The 16,651-nt window shown below is 40.1% G+C and overlaps 1 protein-coding gene across 6 annotated transcripts in view; it reads right to left on the bottom strand.

Moving 5' to 3' along the window:
* Positions 1–16,651, bottom strand: part of herc1 (HECT and RLD domain containing E3 ubiquitin protein ligase family member 1) — a 138,826-nt gene that overhangs the window by 115,196 nt on the left and 6,979 nt on the right. For all 6 annotated transcript variants that reach the window (XM_018092387.2, XM_018092388.2, XM_004915969.4 and 3 more), the window contains exon 2: positions 2,732–3,686. In XM_018092387.2, the coding sequence (XP_017947876.1) occupies positions 2,732–3,661 (930 nt within the window). In that variant the 5' untranslated portion in view covers positions 3,662–3,686. The remainder of the gene's footprint in view (positions 1–2,731; positions 3,687–16,651) is intronic.

Raw genomic sequence — 16,651 nt, 5'->3', positions numbered from 1 at the left:
TCAAAGGAGACCATGTTATAATCACTATTCCCTAAATGAGTTAAGTCTTTTCTAGAAGGTTCCTAAACTACCTAAAATAAAAAGTTGTCATTTTGCATATTTCAAACCTGCAATGGGTAACCACATTACTCCAGTAAATGTTTAGATAACTGAAGTCACTTAGGACAACCTGACCTAGTTGCAAAGCTTCTTTTTTTTTTTTGTTATAGTAACTGGTCTTCAGTCTCCTCCCTAAAGGTGGCCATTCACAGGCAGGCCAATAAAAGTCCTTTAGACAAATTTGGCAGCTTATCCAGGCCTCCATGATCGATATCTAGCCGAAAATCAGCCAGGTGTCGATCAGACAGGTTTCATTTTCCCATCAGAGCGGGGACCACCTCATTGGTCCTTGGTCCAATGGCGTCTATGCCTGCAATTGTAATTTGATTGTTTGGCCCTGTGGTCCTTGGTCCGACAGCGCCTATGCCTGCCATTGTATTCTAACTGATGTGGTCCTTGGTCTGACGGCTCCTATACATGTCATTGTAAGTCGATTACAGAAGGGCCAAACAATTGTATTAGCCGAATATCATCCACCTAAGGTGAGCATAATGGGAGAAGGCTTCTCTAAACGAGCAGATCTCAACATGTATGGCCCCTTTATACTGGGCAGTCTGTAGCATACACCAATAATCATTTTCTTTATAATCTTTTGACCAGCCAATATCTCTTCCAAAGGCAATCCACAAAACCCCAGTGCTATACCTGTTAATTTATTTAGTGCATGACTTTAATTCTGGCTTTACATAAATACCAATGTCCCTCCTAAAAAGAGTATAATCATCTAAATTCAAAGCCCAGTAACTTGTTTCATTCCACCAAGCCTAGTGATAATTTTACAGTACATGCAATCAACGTCAACTTAAGCTCAACACATTTGCCAGCAGACAATAGGAGTTATTTTTCCCTCTGATATTTACATTACGGGAGACTATAGGGTTAAACAGTTTTCTTTGTAATGGTGGGATCTACTTAAACACCCCCATAACCCCTTACTAATCCCACTCCTCTACACTAGCTTGTCCATAATACTCTAGCTCACCCTCCTCCCCAATGCCCAAAAACTACTTTAGCTTTTTAGCTATTCTATTCTTTCCCCTAGCACAACACACCCCCTTACATTGCAATCCATCATGGCTATTTAGATTGTACCCCAAGGAAAAATGAGCCCAGTGCTCTAGGAATCCAAACCCTTCTTGCCTACGCCAATACTTTAGTCTTCCTACAGTTGCATGTAGCTCAGGTTAATTTCCCAAAAAATTACACCGGAAGACCATTCCTTAAAGGACATACAAAGTTTGTTTCACTGGGGTGGGGGGGAGTACTAAAAGGTTATGATCACTATTCCCTAAATGAGTAAAGAGTTTTTCCTAGTAGGTTCCTGAACTACCTAAAATAAAAAGTTGTCATTTAGCATATTGCTAAGTTTTTCCTTTGGCTGTTGCCCCTGTTAGGAGAAAACTGCACTGTCCCAAGGTAGAACTACCTAAGTTCTGCGCAGGCATCTCCTTGCCTTAGATCTTTGTTCCTCTGTCATTTAAACACATGTGCAGTAGAGTAGATCTCGACAGTTTTACTTCACTATGCATGCACAAACAGGTATTTTTACCAGGGACACTGGTAGGAAAATAAGCAAAATGCTGGTGCAGCACTGAGACAGTTTTTTCCACAGGCCAGGGCAGTTTTCTCCTAAAAGAAGCACCAACCTAGGCAAAGAACTTTGCATGTCCTTTACATGTCCTTTAATCTTAAAGCCTAAATCCCTGAACTCACTCTTTAGGGTCCTCCATTTACCATTAAAGAGTCCCACGCAACACAAAAACATCTAATACCGATCACTGCAATCTCTTCAGGTCAAGAAGTATGAATAAAGATCATTTTTATCTAAAATTTAGCTCTTTCTGCATAATTTGAAATCCTGGCAGTGGAGAAGGGACTGATACATTCATGTTACAAATTGTAAAAACTTCCCAACAGCATGTAGGAACTACATAAACCCAATGCATTGCACTGTGATGTTCCCTTCCTTATTGACATCACATGTGCCAGCCAGATGAGCAGAATACAGGGGTAGGCTTAGGGCCATGACACACGGGGAGATCAGTCGCGATTTGCTGAAGTCGCCAAAGTTGCCTTGAGAGGAAACTTCGGCAAATCGCGGTGCCGCGTATGCCATCCCACCACCGATTTACCTTTGAACACAGTGAAATCACATTCTACCCTTCATTTTCAAAGAGGCTGTAAAAATGTAAACTATTCTTAAAAACTTGAAAATACAGCTCCCATTAACTTCCACACAAACTCACCAGCTTTTAGATGACACATTTTTATTCAAGTTTAAGGTTTTTGCACTTAATAAATCTTGAAAATTTGAGTTTTTGTAACTCGAATGAGTATTTTTTGCGGCAAAATTTTAAATTGCAGCAAAAACTCAAATTCACATTTTGACAAATCTGCCCCTCGACGTCACAGTGCACTTTTTCCCTTTTAGTTTTCATGATATTATCAGTTTTACACTACAAAGGGCACCCAATGTTAGCAAAGAATTTTATGAAACATTATGACAGGTAAAAGAAAAAAAATTACATAAATTTCAAAAGTGATCAGAAAAATTACTTTTACATTGTTATTTAGAGGATATAGGTCCCCTTCAAAGGTGCTAAAAATGTAAGACAGGTACAGCTGATCTTACCAGAGACCTCCTCATCTGCTGGAGAATGCTCATGAAGCAGTCGCAGCTTATCATACCCTCTTGAGCTGTCAACATCTTGTTCTTATCAGTTTCACCAACAAGGGCTGAGGCTGCTAGTGCCATCTCAATCCATTCTAGGAGGTAGCGGAGGGAGCCACGCTGAGAGGCCAAGCCCAAAAGAAGTTCAGAGGCCAGTCGGCGACCCAGAATGTCAGCTCCAGAATTCAGAACAGTCACCCCTTTAAGAAAGGAGGTAACCTGTGAAAGGCAATCGAGCCCCATTGGGGGTATTTTGCTTTCATTGGCAAGGGAGAGAGGGGGGAGCGAGTTTACTACATCTATAGCTGTTTGGATAACATCATTGCAAAGGCTCAAACCAGGTCCAGCAGCTGGCATCATCCAGCTTTGCCTTAATAATGCAAAGAGCAAGCTTAAGCCAGTCCTCACACCCATCTCTATGAGGGCATCAGTACTTGAACGGGGACGCTCACTAATCAATAAAGTATCCGCTGAGCCTGAGCTGTTCTCTGGTGAATGCTGTTGCTGCTTAACTTTACCCTTGTCATGATATTTGTTGGAAAGTGCATAAAAGACCCTTTGGAGAACCAGGAGTCTCTTTCTTAGAGCACCAGCAAAAGGCGAGTCTGAACACACCACTTTAGCCAGGGCCAGCTGGCTGCTGAGTAGAGCATCCAGGTAGTGATCTTGTTCATCACATGATAGAGATTCCCTTTCAAAGTCTGGCAACTGTGGTCCCTTTAGGCACAGGACCTGCTGAGGCAATGGGACAACTTCTTTGTTGCTTATCAACTTGGCATACAGAAGTGACACTCCTTCCCGGGTGGCAATGGATTCGCTGTCCTCTGTAATCCAGGAGCTGTTCAAATGCTCCAGCCACTTTAGCTTCACAGGGGGCATCATACCAGCCATCTCTACTGTATTTCCATGTGTTTCACTGCAAAATAACAAATAAGATCAAATTCAGAAACTGACAAAACTAATATGTGCTTGTGTTTCTAGTACTCTACAAAAGCTACTTTAAGGACCTCTATAAAGCTAAAAAAAAAAGTCTGCAATCGCTATTTGGCTTGAATTCTCATGCTTGGAAGGTGTTTTAATAAAAACTTTAAGCCAATACAATTATTTATGATACAAAGTAATTTGGATAATATCTTCCACAATACAGTGACTTTTGTTATACACTGTACTTCAGCACAGCTCAGTAGCCATATGCTACGGTTAATTACTTGCTATGACAATTGCTTAGAAGTACACATGAAAACACTTTCAAGCAATAGTCTTACTGAAGCGGGGTAGCATGGTTGGTGACAATCAACTGATATGCATTTGCACTAGCATTTTACATGAGTCAGTGAGGCTGACCAATAGCGAGTAGCAAATATTTTCGCCAGGCATGGATTCGCAGCGAATTTTCATATTTTGCCATTGGCGAATTGTTTTGCAAAACTTTGACATGGGAAAAAAGATGCACACAACAAAAAAGTCGCACATGACTAAAAAAAAAAAAAAAAAGACGTGATAAAAAAGCTGCGCGACAAACGCATTTTGCTGATTTTTCGCCGTCTGCCTCAGCACAGGCACACACAGCAGAGTGGAGCATAGTTTCATTTTAGATTGTTGCATTTAAACATAAATTTGATATCCAAACATTTGCCAGAAGAAGACTTAAATCTGAACATGTATGCCCACCTTAATGAAAAAAAAAATGCAGACCTTTCTGGGCATCAGGTTCCAAGTTAAGAGATCCCATACCTGTACTGCGGCTTTAGGATCATACAAAGGGTATAGACGATACATTTAGTAAATTCTTAACTGTGCTTTGACATACAGTGTGCTGAATAGACAGCTCCAAACCCTACAGTATATGGCACAGTTCAGGTACATTTGTTAAGAAGTAATTTAGGTACAGGTATGGGATCTGTTTTCCAAAAATCTTTGAATTATAGGAAGGCCATCTCCCAGCGAGTCCATTATAAGCAAATAATTCTAATTTTTAAAAATCATTTCCTTTTTCTCTGTAATAATAAAACAGTAACTTGTACTTGCTGCATGAATCCTTGTTGGTGGCAAAGCAATACTACTGAATTTATTTAATGTTTAAATGATTTTTAGCAGACTTTAGGTATGGTGATCTAAATCACAGATAGTTCTCTTATCTGGAAAACCTCATTTCCCAAACATTCTGGGTAACAGATACTATATCTATACCAAAGTTACAGATAACAGATAAAAAGGAAATTATTTTTATCTGTTTTATAAACAAAAATTTAGAAAGAATTTTGTTATCCTGCTGTTTTTCTGTCTATTAAAGCTAGGGATGCAACAAATCCACTATTTTTAAATACCGAACCAAATCTGCAAATGCAAGGAAGGGTTAAAGAGAATTGACAAAAAAATTTCGACTTCTGGCTGGACTCGAATCCTACTGAAAAAGGCCAATTCTTGGCCAAATTCAGTGCATCCGTAATTAAAAGACATGCAAACCCCCCACAAAAAACTGAATTAGTATACAGCCTCTTTAAAACATTTAAATACCTGCCACTCTTGGTGCTAAGAGCCTAATAGTAAGGCAGCAGGGAAAGGGAGGGGGCGGCATCACTACAACTTGCAGCACAGCAGTAAAGAGTGACTGAAGTTTTTCACAGTTTAAAGTCACATAGCTGTGGGCACCTGGTAAAGTAAGGCAACCCAAGACACATTTCAACATAAAATATATAAAAAAATCTGTTTGGTCGTTTAAAGGAGAAAGAAAGGTAAAAACTAAGCTTTATCAGAAAGGTCTTTGTAAATACAGCCATAAGCACTCACAGAAACGCTGCACTGACTTCTCTGAAAAAAGATTTATTGTGTCTGTAATTCCTGTGCCAGAGACACGTAGCTTTCTGTTCTCTGCTCTTTCCCGCTTCCCCCTCCCTCAAGAATGCTAAGAACTCACTCCCCCCCCCTTATGAATGTGGATCTGAGCCAATCAGCAGGAAGCTGACTAACTAACTGAGCATGTTCACTTGGTCTGGGTGTCTGTGCAGGAGTGAGGCACTATGGGAACTTTCTTAACACAGCTCAGCGTTTTTTCTTCCTGTCTGGCTTCTGATCATCTCACCTTCAGAAATATAGGGAGACTTAAGGGCACTAGTGAGACAACTGAAGGTATGCCTGCATCTTGAGATTAACTCTATTGGCTTTTCCTTCTCCTTTAACCAAGGTATTTCAGTACAGAATTCTGCTGGAGCAACACTATTAACTGATGCATTTTTAAGAAAACATGTTTTCCTGTAACAGGAACAGGAATCACCCTATGTGGCTTAACTCTGAGCTAAAGAAGTTAATAGGGAGAAAAAGGAAAGCTTTTAAGAAATATAAGTCAGAGGGGACAGTAGCTGCGTTTAATGAATATAAACACTGTAACAAGTTTTGTAAAACAGCAATCCGGAAGGCAAAGATAGAAAATGAGGAGCGCATCGCGGCCGAGGCCAAGACTAACCCTCAAAAAGTTTTTAAGTCCCACCTAAGAGCTGCACTGTTGCCTCAGCTCCAACTACACAGTGGTTGGCACAGGATATGGTGCTTAAAGGGTTACACACGATAAATGTAAACAAGGCACCTGGGCCAGATGGAATACACCCTCGGGTACTGAGAGAGCTAGGGGCAGAATTACAGTGGCCCTTGTTTCTGATATTCTCAGACTCTCTTTCATCAGGTATGGTACCTAGGGATTGGAAGAAGGCAAATGTCATTCCTATATTTAAAAAGGGAGTAAGATCTCAGCCTGGCAATTATAGGCCTGTAAGTTTGACATCCGTGGTGGGCAAGTTATTTGAAAGCTTGTTAAGGGATCACATACAAAATTATGTACTGGAGAATGGCATTATGAGCAGTAATCAGCATGGCTATATGAAGGACAGGTCATGTCAGACCAATTTAATTGCTTTTTATGATGAGGTAAGTAAGAAGCTGGACAGTGGGGATGCAGTAGATATAATCTATTTGGATTTTGCCAAAGCATTTGATACCGTTCCCCACAAACGACTGCTTTCTAAGCTAAGGTCTATTGGTCTTAGTGAAGTCGTTTACACATGGATTGAAAACTGGCTTCAGGATCGGGTACAGAGGGTGGTTGTTAATGGTACATTCTCTACTTGGAATAAGGTTCTCAGTGGGGTCCCTCAGGGTTCTGTACTGGGTCCATTTTGTTTAACTTGTTCATAAATGACTTGGGGGAGGGTATTATGAGTAATGTATCAGTGTTTGCAGATGACAAAAAACTCTGCAGACCAGTCAATTCTATCCAGGATGTGACATCCCTGCAGCAGGATCTTGACCAACTGGCAATCTGGGCAGCTAAGTGGCAGATGAGATTTAATGTGGATAAATGTAAGGTCATGCACCTGGGATGTAAAAATATGCAAGCCCCGTATACCCTTAATGGGACTGCACTAGGAAATCCATAATGGAGAAGGACCTTGGAGTCCTTGTAGATAATAAACTTGGCTGTAGCAAGCAATGCCAGGCAGCAGCTGCAAGGGCAAACAAGGTTTTGAGCTGTATTAAAAGGGGTATAGATTCACGGGAGGAGGGGGTTATTCTTCCCCTTTACAGAGCGCTGGTAAGGCCCCATCTAAAATATGCTGTTCAGTTTTGGTCTCCAGTGCTCAAACGGGACATTATTGAGTTAAAGAGGGTCCAGAGAAGGGCAACTAAGCTGGTAAAGGGTATGGAAAGTCTTAGTTATGAAGAAAGACTGGCCAAGTTGGGTCTGTTTACACTGGAGAAGAGGCGCTTAAGAGGTGACATGATAACTATGTATAAATATATAAAGGGATCATATAATAACCTTTCTAATGTTTTATTTACCACTAGGTCCTTCCAACGGACATGAGGGCACCCACTCCGTTTAGAAGAAGGGAGGTTCCATTTAAATATTCGGAAAGGATTTTTTACAGTGAGAGCTGTGAAGTTCTGGAATTCCCTCCCCGAATCAGTTGTGCTGGCTGATACATTATATAGCTTTAAGAAGGGGCTGGATGGATTACAGGGTTATGGGAGATAGCTCTCAGTACAAGTGAGGGAATACAGGGTTATGGGAGATAGCTCTCAGTACAAGTGAGGGAATACAGGGTTATGGGAGATAGCTTAGTACAAGTGAGGGAATACAGGGGTATGGGAGATAGCTCTCAGTACAAGTGAGGGAATACAGGGTTATGGGAGATAGCTCTCAGTACAAGTGAGGGAATACAGGGTTATGGGAGATAGCTCTTAGTACAAGTTGATTCAGGGACTGGTCCGATTGCCATCTTGGAGTGAGGAAGGAATTTTTTCCCCTCTGCGGCAAATTAGAGAGGCTTCAGATGGGGTTTTTTGCGTGATGGACGTATGTCTTTTTTCAACCCAACTTACTATGTTACTATGTATTCCTTTAAGCTAATGACAACCAAAAACAGATTTATTCAGTATTTCTATTTTTAATTTGTTCAAATATAAATATGCAAATTAGGTAGAATGCAATTCTGAATTGAGAAAGCCAGTTGGATGACTGGCAAAATGTCTTTAAGAAAAATACAGCAAGTACAGCTGATTTGACTTTTTACTACAGAAACCACAAATACAGTATTTTGCCAGATTTAGGAGCACCCCAACCTTTGTCCTCCTTTTATGAGCCTTAAGTCCAATACATGTACCAAGTCTTAAACAATACTACTGGTTTGCGATCCAAGTATTTTTATTCTTGCTTATCCACCTTTTTTTGAAAATCAGGAAAATTCTTAAAAGCATTATATATAACACATACAATTATGTTAATTAAGTTACTAATCTAATGGTAAGATAATGGGAAACCGAAAAAAAAAGCGTTTGATAATAAATACAGAGGCTTTTTTTTTTTTATTACAAAAGGCTTAGGTCAAACAAGTAGTGTTGCAGTTGGTATGGGCTGAATAATACATTATTTTTTCTGGGCTCAACAGTTATTTTAACTTCCTTGATTATTTATAAATGTGGACTAAATAGAGCCTTGCTAGAGAATACTGCTGATCTGCTCAAATTTGTTTTAAAACCAAAATGAACTTTCCAGTCTAAATTGCATGAGAAAGGCCTGAACTGCTTGCTAAACTAAGTACAAAGCATACATCAGCAACAAAGGATGGACAAATGCACTCAATGCAACGCACAAAATTCAGATGCATTTTTCCCAGAATTCCAGTATAATAGAGGTACCAGCTATGTTCTGTCAAACTGTACAGAGCACCTGTTTTTTTTTTCTTACTAAATTTGTGTGCAAATTGGTGTCACTTTCATAACAGATTTATACTCTAAGTCACCTGGCACAAATCAGCTGCGGTTATGGACACGTCGATAAGGCCTGGATATATATATGTTGCTAGTTTACAACAGCATTCCTTAACATTAAATCTATGTAATGCATTCCCGGAGTTGTAGTTCTGTGAGATCTAAGGATCCAATATTAAAAAAAGTTTACATTCATGTCCCAATAACCAATATAAAAATTTATTTTGCACAAAGAAGATCAAACTAAAGAGCTAATACACAACTACAGAATCTATAAGTTACTGTTGATATGTATAAAAACTGCAAGGTTTATTTATAATGATGTAAAATATGGTTTACAGGTATTAATAAGAAATATATGTATAGGATGAACAATCGCTGTACAAAAGGTGCTTTTCTATGACTATTTTACCTAAATAAAACCTTGAATAGACAAAAAAAAAAAAATCATTTTATTTTGCAAAATGTATCCAATCGGATTTCATGAAATAAGGTCCTTGGTAAACAGCATTGCAACTGTTATAACAGAGCTTATATATTATCTTTTAAATAGCACTAAAAGATTGTCTGCAGTACCTAAGGGCTCGCACATGTTGGTGCATTCCCCCGCGGTGGAATTCTTTTGATGCATTCAACTGCATTCTTTTTTACTGGTCTGTACCGACACAAGTGCATGAAACACCAAATAAAGGTGGAACAAACTGGATGCGTTCAACTTGCGTTCAGTTCTTACACAGCCTGTGTCAGTACAGGCTGGTAAGAACGAATGGGCTGCATTTCATCCTGCGTTCCACTTGTGGTGTAATCAGGGACGCTGCTGCCATAAGGCAGAATTTCCGATTTTTAAAATGGAAATGTGGCTCTGCTAGTGCAGAGAGTGCAATTGAGCTCTCTACACTAGAGATGCGCCCCCCCCCTTCCCCCCCTGGACTCCCTCTGGCCCTGTAAAGGTAAGTGCAGGGTGGAGGCATCGGAGGAGTCAGAAACTCCCCTGGGTGTAATGCATGAGAACTCCACTGCAAGAGAATGCAGGGCAGGGAACAGTTTGGCACAAGGTTTAGAACCTGCGCTCCCCTGTCAATAAGCTGGTTGTTGACTGCGGAGAAAACACTGCACCAGGAAACTATGTCTCCATGATTTCTGATTTTGGCCCTGCACTGCGATAGCCTAGAGATCATCGCACTTCTCAGCTATTCATAATGTTGATAATAATGTTAAAGTTCAATAAACGCTGAGGAGTTGCAAGTTGGTGGTACTTCAAGCTTTGTTTTGGCTTGACTGCTTCCAAATAGGGTTTGTATGACATGTGGATAATAGTATCTGCTGCATTTAGTTGCCTTAAAAGAGCCATCCCTAAATTAGCCAGCACTGTCCAAAAAAAAAAACAAAAAAAAATAACCTGCTGCGTTCCACCTGTGTTCAGTGCTTGTATGAGGAGAAGCACATTAGGAAGAACAGGATGCGTCTATTTCTGCGCTTCCCTGTTGTGAAACACAGAGGAACGTAACGCAGAGCCAACCACTCATGAGTATGAGCCCAAAGACTGCTAGTTTTCCTGGGAAGCTTTTCTGCCATAGGCTTAGTGTTAAAATCAGGTGTTTAAAATCCCTGCGACAAATCTTCGTTGTTGCGGGCGACTAATCTCCCCGCAACGCCATCCCACTGGAAAGAATGTAAATCGCCGGTGGGAGGGCATTTGCATCGCTGCGATGTCCCAAAGTTGCCTTGAAACTTCAGGCGACTTTGTGACATCACTAGCGTATGCCATCCCACCGGCTAGAATGTAAATCGCTGGTGGGATGGCATATGCAGGGAGATTAGACGCCCGCAACAAAGAAGATTTGTTGCGGGGCGATTAATTTCCCTGTTTGCCACTGCCCTAAATCTAAGCTACAGCTGCAACAAATCTCCCCAAAATGCTTTGCCATGGTGGAAAAGGTAAATCACCGATCGGAAAGCACAAGCAGTGCTTCTTTTTCCTGTCGCCTGAAGTTTCCTCCTGAAAACAAAGCACCACATAGACTTTCCCCACCGGTGATTTACTTTATTGCCAATGGGAAAGCATTTTGGGGGGGGAAATGTTGTCCGTGGTAGCCAAGATTTAACAAAGGGTGACAAATCTACCCATGTGCCATTAGCATAAGAGAAATGAAGCATCTGTATTATAAGCCAGATATATTAATGCCAGTTGTATAAACATAAAATTGTTATCTACAGTCCTGAAGGGCAAACAAAATTTGGCTTATTGAAGAAATGGAGAGAATTACAAAAGGCCACATGGAAAACAAAAGGTAAGGAGTATCCCCAAAGAATAACTGTGGAAACAGTCAAATTATATGGACTCCGGCGTTATGTACGCAGCTGGAGGAAACCGAAGCAGATCTGCCCCATTGACAGCCATGGCATTGGCCTGTGTGGAGTTACACTAAGGGGCACATTTACTAATCCACGAATCCGAATCACGAATGGGAAAAAATCGTATTGGAAACGAAAATTTCGTAAGTTCGCAAATATCACGAAAATGCTTACGAAAAAATCATATTAGTCACGATAATATCGTATTGGCGATCCGAAAGTCACAAAATTTTCGTACCGAACAATTGTAAACAGCGGTAAAACCTTTCCGTTTTTTTCGTGCAAACGTCCGAAAAAGTCGTGCGCCGTACGAAAAAGTTGTGCGCTGTATGAAAAAGTTGTGCGGACGCCCAAAAAAATCGGCGAAAATACGCTCGGAGCATTCGCATGAACGCTCGCCCGTTCGTGCTTTTGTAAATGTGCCCCTAAGTGGATATCACAGAAATGAGAAAGTTTGCATTTTTGAGTCGAAATTCGCTCAGTGTAGCTTCACTTAGGCCGGTGCCAGGCCTGTTAATAGGGCTACACAAAAGGGCAAAGAGGAAAAAGAAAGCAGATGATTTGGTCCAGGTGTCCCTGCCCTTAAAGACAAAGGGACAAGTTCAGGAAGAAGTTCTTCAATTAAAAGTTGTGTAAAGACCGATACAAAGTATTTTGCCACCATTTTTTTCTAGTAAACACATCTTTCTGAACCAGAATTTTACACATAGCTATAAATTAATTGCATTGATTTTACACATTTTAACATGGTGTTAAAGTGGTTATGTTTGGTGCTGGTACTTAACCAGTAGATAGTTTATATCATATTAATTGGCCTATTAAAAAAAGAATTTTACCAAACTGATACATATATCTGTAAATATTGCCCTTTTACATCTATTTTACCTTGCGCTGCCATTTTGTAATGGTATATGAGCTCCCTCAGAGAACACCTGACAAGAAATAATGCAGCTCTAACTATAAACAGGAAGATGCGTGGAAGTAAAGATGTATGTTTGCTTTTGGTTTGTTTATGTGCACTATGAATCATATGGTCCCAGGGGGTGGCCCATAGTACCCAACAGCACATGCTACTATAAAGTATATGTTTATACAGGTATGGGACCCGTTATCAGAACGTTGGGAACTTGGTTTTCCAGAAAAGGGATATTTCTGTGTTTTGGATCTCCATACCTAAAAAAGTCTACTAAAAAATCATTTAACCATTTAACTCAACAGGATTGTTTTGCCTCCAATAAGGATTAATTATATCTTGGTTGGGATCAAGTACAAGGTACTGTTTTATCATTAAAATTAGAATGATTTGCTTAAACTGGAGTCTATGGGGGATGGCCTTCTCCTAATTCAGAACTTTCTGGATAACTGATCCCATACATATATTGTCTAGGGATATAGTTTTCTTTTAATACGCCTTTTAGTGGAATATTAAGTTAAACAAACAAATATAACAATGGGGGACAAGAAATTAAAGATGTTGCAGGTATGCAGTTTTTTTTTTATGTGGTGGCCTATTAATTAAAATGTGCCTAACATTACGGTGAGACTAGTTTTTTCCCCAAAATGAAAGAAATTCTCAGTGAGTACTATAACCTCTTTGAATCTTACACTGTTTCTTTAAACAAAAAAAAATGTTCAATACAATGTGGGTGAACCATATGTGGAAGATAGGAAATTTCCCATAAACTTCTCTGAACTGGTATCCTCTAGCTGCCAAATCGTTTTGCTTACATAGCTACAGTGGTGTGAAAAACAATTTGCCCCCTTTCTGATTTCTTATTCTTTTGCATGTTTGTCACACAAAATGTTTCTGATCATCAAACACATTTAACTATTAGTCAAAGATAACACAAGTAAACACAAAATGCAGTTTTTAAATGAGGGTTTTTATTATTTAGGGAGAACAAAAAATCCAAACCTACATGACCCTGTGTGAAAAAGTAATTGCCCCCTGAACCTAATAACTGGTTGGGCCACCCTTAGCAGCAATAACTGCAATCAAGCGTTTGCGATAACTTGCAATGAGTCTTTTACAGCGCTCTGGAGGAATTTTGGCCCACTCATCTTTGCAGAATTGTTGTAATTCAGCTTTATTTGAGGGTTTTCTAGCATGAACCGCCTTTTTAAGGTCATGCCACAACATCTCAATAGGACTCAGGTCAGGATTTTGACTAGGCCACTCCAAAGTCTTCATTTTGTTTTTCTTCAGCCATTCAGAGGTGGATTTGCTGGTGTGTTTTGGGTCATTGTCCTGCCGCAGCACCAAAGATCGCTTCAGCTTGAGTTGACAAACAGATGGCCGGACATTCTCCTTCAGGATTTTTTGGTAGACAGTAGAATTCATGGTTCCATCACAGCAAGCCTTCCAGGTCCTGAAGCAGCAAAACAACCCCAGACCATCACACTACCACCACCATATTTTACTGTTGGTATGATGTTCTTTTTCTGAAATGCTGTGTTACTTTTACGCCAGATGTAACGGGACATGCACCTTCAAAAAGTTCAACTTTTGTCTCGTCGGTCCACAAGGTATTTTCCCAAAAGTCTTGGCAATCATTGAGATGTTTTTTAGCAAAATTGAGACGAGCCTTAATGTTCTTTTTGCTTAAAAGTGGTTTGCGTCTTGGAAATCTGCCATGCAGGCCATTTTTGCCCAGTCTCTTTCTTATGGTGGAGTCGTGAACACTGACCTTAACTGAGGCAAGTGAGGCCTGCAGTTCTTTAGATGTTGTCCTGGGGTCTTTTGTGGCCTCTCGGATGAGTTGTCTCTGCGCTCTTGGGGTAATTTTGGTCAGCCGGCCACTCCTGGGAAGGTTCACCACTGTTCCATGTTTTTGCCATTTGTGGATAATGGCTCTCACTGTGGTTCGCTGGAGTCCCAAAGCTTTAGAAATGGCTTTATAACCTTTACCAGACTGATAGATCTCAATTACTTTTGTTCTCATTTGTTCCTGAATTTCTTTGGATCTTGGCATGATGTCTAGCTTTTGAGGTGCTTTTGGTCTACTTCTCTGTGTCAGGTAGCTCCTATTTAAGTGATTTCTTGATTGAAACAGGTGTGGCAGTAATCAGTGGGGGTGGGGGTGACTACAGAAATTGGGGGTGACTACAGAAATTGAACTCAGGTGTGATAAACCACAGTTAAGTTATTTTTTAACAAGGGGGGCAATCACTTTTTCACACAGGGCCATGTAGATTTGGAGTTTTTTTTCTCCCTTAATAACGTAAACCTTCATTTAAAAACTGCATTTTGTGTTCAATTATGTTATCTTTGACTAATAGTTAACGGTTTTTGATGAGCAGAAACATTTAAGTGTGACAAACATGCAAAAGAATAAGAAATCAGGAAGGGGGCAAATAGTTTTTCACACCACTGTATATTAATCAGTAAAGTTTGAACAATGAATCTCTCAAACATGGAGATACCACTGTTTTTCTCAACACTTCACAGAGGATGTTTAAAGGAACAGTAACACCAAAAAATGAAAGTGTTTAAAAGTAATTAAAATAAAATGTACAGTTGCCCTGCGCTGGTAAAACTGGTAAGTTTGCAACAGAAACGCAACTATAGTTTATATAAATGAGCTGCTATGTCAACACGGGGGCAGCCATTGAAGCTGAGAAAAAGGAGAAAAGGCACAGGCACATAGCAGATAACAGATATGCTTTGTAGAATATAATGGGGTTTTATCTGTTATCTGCTAAGTAACCTGGGCCTTTTCTCCTGTAAATGGCTGCCCCCGTGGCTACACAGAAGCTTTATTATATGAACTATAGTAGTCTTTCTAAGGAAAACACACCAGTTGTACCAGTGCAGGGCAGCATTACATTACATAGTAATTACTTTTATACACTTTCATTTTTGGTGCTACTGTCCCTTTAAAGGCTTGCCTCTGCTTTGTGGCTTCCTAGTATCAGGTCCTCTGGAGGGACATTGGTGCCCCAACGTAAACTGCAAAGCAATTTGGATGATCCTTTGTGCAGGAAATAGGCAAAACAATACAGCCTTAGGCCAATGCCCCATGGGGAGGATTCTCGGCCTGCAGAATCTTACTAATGTGGCTTCACCCAGAGCTACTACGTTGGCCTGTGTGTAGACACCCAAAGCGGAATTTAGCTTGATACTGTTTCCATATGCAGTTGCGCAAAGAGTTCGGCTCAGTGTGCCTTCACCAGGGCCAATGAAATGGCTCCAGGAGCAGGTACATCAAATCAGCTTTTCAAGTGCAGTGGTGGATTCTCAGCCTGTGTTTATTTGCAGGCCAAGAAACCCTTTCCTCTGGCATCAGCTCTAAGCTACTCCTCACTGACAAAAAGGTATTTGCGGGCCATGCAGTAGCTTCATTACTCCTGTCTGCCCTTTTAAGCTTAAAAAAATAACAAAAAACATTTTGTCATTAAAATAATAGGCAAAAAGTAGATACTTCTTGGGGTTTTCACGTTTTATAAAGTCTTCAAGCACTCAGATTACTAAACTGTCTATTGCTGTAGAGTACAAGTACACATCTCCAGGTTGCCATGCATTGATAAAACATTCATGCAAGTTAACACGTACTAGTTTTTTCAATGGCAGCATCCGGAATATGGGGTTCAGTTTTTGTAGATAGGCAACCAAAGTCATAGGGGCCAATTCATTAAAACACAAGTTCGAATGCCGAATGGGAAAAATTCGGATTGGATACGATAATTTCTAAAGATCGCAAATATCACGAAAATGCTTACGAAAAAATCGTATTAGTCACGATAATATCGTATTGGCGCTCCGAAAGTCACAAAATTTTCATACTGAACAATTTTAAATAGCGGCAGAACCTTTCCGAATTTTCTGCACAAGCATACAAAAAAGTTGCGCGGGCGTACGAAGAATTCACGCAAGCACGCAAAAAATCGGCGAATGAACGCTCCGAGCATTCGTGTCTTAATAAATCTCCCCCTAGAAGAAGTGGACCAAAAAAAAAAAATAGGCTTCTTATACGGGGGATATGATCAAATGTACATCTATACATAGACAATGTCAAAATAAAAATACATCTAATGCAGAAAAGGAGATATAACCAGCAGCACATGCAGTGCACCTTTATATTCAATAGCTATTGATCAATGGAGTAAAGCTGGCCATACATGGTAAGATTGTTTGCAAAGGTCACCAGTAAAAAGATCTTTACCAAATATACCCACCAACACAGTGCGCCAAATTAGGATGATCTGATCATTTGGATTATTTGATTGGATCATAATGGGGCCTACAGAGACGCCTTGGAAAAG

The sequence above is a fragment of the Xenopus tropicalis genome, chromosome 3 (genome assembly GCF_000004195.4).
Source record: "Xenopus tropicalis strain Nigerian chromosome 3, UCB_Xtro_10.0, whole genome shotgun sequence".
Lineage (NCBI taxonomy): Eukaryota > Metazoa > Chordata > Amphibia > Anura > Pipidae > Xenopus > Xenopus tropicalis.
This window is presented reverse-complemented; position numbering and strand designations above follow the sequence as displayed.